Source organism: Notothenia coriiceps, unplaced genomic scaffold, assembly GCF_000735185.1.
Source record: "Notothenia coriiceps isolate Sejong01 unplaced genomic scaffold, NC01 NC01_scaffold00034968, whole genome shotgun sequence".
Classification (NCBI taxonomy): Eukaryota; Metazoa; Chordata; class Actinopteri; order Perciformes; family Nototheniidae; genus Notothenia; species Notothenia coriiceps.
In genome coordinates, this window is record NW_011367669.1 from 1,723 (window position 1) to 5,861 (window position 4,139).

Here is a 4,139-nt window from a genome sequence, read left to right on the forward strand (position 1 = left end):
CTACTGTGACAAAAATGAGCAATTCCAATTAAACAGTAATGCTGTATAACTTCAGTACCAGTACTTTGGTTAATTTGCAAGCTAAAGGCGATAGTAGTAGTAGTTCTAGTAGAGCCAGCAGTTTACATCCGTCTGTATTACTGATTTAGAAAAAGCTAATGGCGGACTTCGATGAAGAGTAAAGTCCGTAGCACTGTGGCTATTAAAACAAGAAGCATTTTATGTAGGCCTAGCTCTCAGAATCAGCAGTATAGTGACCTAAACAATGTCACGTAGCAAAGTAGCGTCTTATGGTAATGCTTGTACATTAGTTGCAGCCGGATACAGTGTGTACACAAAGTATTCGCTTCTTGTGTTTATAATATCCCCGCTATTATCTATATCCGCCCCAATGCGCATGCGCTCCCGGCGGTTCGCGGTTGCGCCAACTGGTAGAGGATGTTGCTAGCAGCCAGTATAGATGCTCAGCCTTTTTCACAACAATAACATCAACCAAATTTGCATCTCCACATACTTGATCTGAGGATTATACATTCCGAACGCTTTCGGAAAACGTGCATTGGACCTTGGCACGCCGGATTTCATTATTTATTTTGTGGTTTCCATCTTCTATTGACAATGGGAGCGGAGGGGTTTGCAGATTTACAGGGCTCCCTTTCGCAGGAGCAGAAACAAAAATCATGGCTGGCCAGCTAGGCCGCAGATGGATTTGGTAGCTAACAGCAACGATCTATTCGTATACAAAACTGAGCAGGTTTGGCGCCGCTCATAAAACGTTGTGCTAAGACGCTAGTATTTCAATTACACGATTATTGTGAACTTTGTTGTCTTTTTTTGGCCACAACGCAAGCTAGTGAGACCGCTAGCTTCACAACCTTGACTGGTTACCGTCTTCTCTTCGTAGTTAGCTCCCTTAGCAAGCTAACGATAGCAAGCATCGTTTGGCTAGCAATCCTCTGATCTAAAACATTTGGAAAAGACGTTTACTGCGGGATTTAGTCTCATTGTTGTGTGCTCGGTAGGCCTTTTTATCGCAAATATATTTTTGCAACGTCTGCACCTGGATGAATGTGGGACAAAATGGAGACCCCGACGATTGTGTACGATTTGGATACCTCTGGGGGCTTAATGGAGGTGAGGTTTACATGCTCAAAGGCCTAATAGAGATACATATTCCTTTTTATTTCTAATGCTTTCAGGTATTTTCTTTCATGTTAACTTTCATTATCACCAGATCACCATAGCCTGCTGTCAAGCATTTCTTCGTTCAGCTAACAACTCAATAGCTGGGGTTGATAATGGAGGCCACTAGTTAACGTTACCGCTCTCCCCAAGCTTAGCATGCTATCGCCCAAAGCTGCATATTTTGACACTCTTTAGACAAGCATTTGGTCTTGAAGCCGTGATTTTATACTAAAGAGTTGAACAACTTTTACAGCAAATCCAAACACTGCTGGCGCCCCCGAAGTCCGAGGAGGTAGAGAAGAGGAGTCGGAAGTTGGTGAGAGACGTCCGGAGGAGTGGCAGGGCTACCAACCACGACACCTGCGACAGCTGCCGGGAAGGGGGCGACTTGCTGTGCTGTGACCACTGCCCTGCAGCCTTCCACCTCCAGTGCTGGTAGGTTACAGTTAATTATGCAAAGGGACACGTAATGCATGTGCATTAGTGTATAACAGTGAAGGCATTGCAACTGTGTAGCTGCGTTAGCTGCATGCAAAACTTAGATGCCGAAGCTAACTTCAGCGGGCGGTGCTTCCGAATCATGACTGTGATACTCTTCACTTGTGATTGAATATCTGGCCTTGAAGAGATTTTACCTGGCGTTATTGTTCTGCACATATCCACTGTTGTTTCATGGTAGTCCCCCCATATTCTCACTGTACACTCCCAGTCAACTGAACCGAGGAAGGCGGTAGCGAGCTGTATGTAGCCCTTTGTAAGTGCAATTCTATTCACTGTGTTTCTGCGAGAATTGATCAGTAAACTAAATTCAGCAGCATTTTTAAGTACATTTGAACGTCTCTTAAGGTTACAACATGCCGAATACCTAAAAAATAACAACGTGTACCGTTAGATATGGTGTGTCCGTTCTAAGATGTGGTGGAGCGTTTAGTCGCATAGTATATTGAAAGCATCATTTTTGTCGTTATTGTCAATGAGAAGACGTGTTCAAAGAAAGGAGTGTGTTTGTGAAAGTGGCCAGATTAAACTGGCAGTCGGTCCTCCCCTCCTGTCGTGGCTGCAGCCAGTGGAGCCGCTGCTGCTAAAAATGGAGTCGAAGCTGCTTCTGTTTACAATATGGCGACCTCCCTGCTCTTTTTTTCGATTCCACCGCCATCTTACAAACCTTTTTATAATTCAGCTTTGAGAGAAAAGGGTTGATAAAAACACAGAGGGAATTTATGCCATTTTCTGAGATGGTGTTAGCTTCAATGCAGTGTTGTTGTGGACATGTAACAAAGTCCATGGTAGCATTTCACCGTTCGGCTGTGCTTCGCTCCCCGTTAAACATCTGCTTGCATGATTATTTTAACTCTGGCATTTGGAAGAGTTGAGCTCAGACTGCCACTTCGAAACGACCAAACTGCAATGTTTTATCCATATATGGTCAGGTCTGTGAATGGGAAGTAGTAGTAGTTGTCCCATACCCCTGCACATTGCTTGTATTGTGTATTATCGTTAGATTTGTATTGCACAAGGTAACTTTTGATACATTTTCCTTCAATTGGGACCTTCTAGGCTGTAGATTATAGTATTGGCCTCAGATTACTCCTTGTTATTAATCAATCAGCACAGTGCCCTCCTTCCCTTCACTTCACTTGTAACATTTGGCACTTTTACCATGACAGCATTTTTTAAATCCTTTGTCGGTCTAGGCATGACACTGACAAGAAAGATGTTTCCGGCTTGTGGTTTTAGCGGTTCAGAGATTTAGTGTGCATTCCTATAAAGTCACTGAACATAATTGTGACACTATCATGTCTGCATACATGGATATTAATTGATAATGTTAATTAATTTGCCTGCATTCATTATGATCCTTAATTATCATGTTTTATCTACTTACCACAGCAACCCACCTCTAAGTGAAGAAATGCTTCCCCCAGGAGAATGGATGTGTCACCGCTGCAATGTTCGAAAAAAGGTGAGTGGCAGGTTTGTTCTATAGAGAGGTGCAGGAATGTGTCCTAAACCTGAAAATGAGTTGGCATTTTAGCACTTCCGGGTTTCCTCGTCTTAAAGTCAATGTTACAATGGCTTCAAAAACAGAACATCACTGCAACACTATATTACACACCCAATCCTCCTCCAGTGTTACTGACAAATTGTGAAGAAAGTATATGTTTTAATCTGGGTAGACTGATAAATCTGTCATTTGTTCTGTGTTTTTGCAGAAGCGAGAGCAGAAGTCGGAACAGACCAATGGCCTACCGGAGAAGTCCTCATCCAAGCGCTCTTTGTCCCCGACCGTGGAGCTGGAGATCAACGCCGGCCCACTGCGGCTCGACGGCCTGCCACCGGGGGCTGGGGCGGCGGGGCCCGGTCTACGAGTGGCCCAGGTACGCCTCTTGGAGCGCAGGACCAGCAGCAGGCCAAGCAGTCGGCCGGGAACGCCCACCTCGAACACTTCGTCGACCCCGACCCCGTCGGAGGAGCAGAACGACGGGGAGGAGGAGGCAGGAGAGCCTGAGGATGAAGTTCAGGGCTCAGAGCACGAGGGTGCTACGCTATCGACTCCAACTCCACGCCTCCTCAAGAGGCCCTTTCAGCTGCTAATAGCAGCAGCCATGGAAAGAAACCCAACACAGTTCCAGCTACCCAGCGAGCTCACCTGCACCTCTGCACTGCCAGGTCAGTCACCCATGTCCTAAACTGTGGACTTATACTGTTTTTATTTCACCAATATTCAAATGTTGAGGCAAGGAGAAAGAAATTGAAGGCATAACATTTGGAATTGAATTGGAATTAGTTCAACATATTTTTGTATTTTATTTTCATTGGATTGGATGGAAAGCCCATGGTTGAACAAGGCTTTAAATCTATTTGTGAATGTTTAAAGTTAGAGAAACAAAAACTAAAGTATGTGAGGCAAGTTATTGAAAGTATATTTTATAATAAAAGAAAAAAAAGTATTG

At 44.3% G+C, this 4,139-nt stretch overlaps 1 protein-coding gene across 1 annotated transcript; it reads left to right on the forward strand.

Moving 5' to 3' along the window:
* Positions 1-432: 432 nt before the first annotated feature.
* LOC104962568 (PHD finger protein 12-like) lies at positions 433-4,045 on the forward strand. The gene is made up of 4 exons (XM_010791020.1): positions 433-1,134; positions 1,439-1,620; positions 3,076-3,148; positions 3,399-4,045. Exons 1-4 carry the CDS (start codon positions 1,069-1,071, stop codon positions 3,873-3,875), a joined length of 798 nt encoding a protein of 265 aa, XP_010789322.1. The 5' UTR covers positions 433-1,068; the 3' UTR covers positions 3,876-4,045.
* Positions 4,046-4,139: the final 94 nt, after the last annotated feature.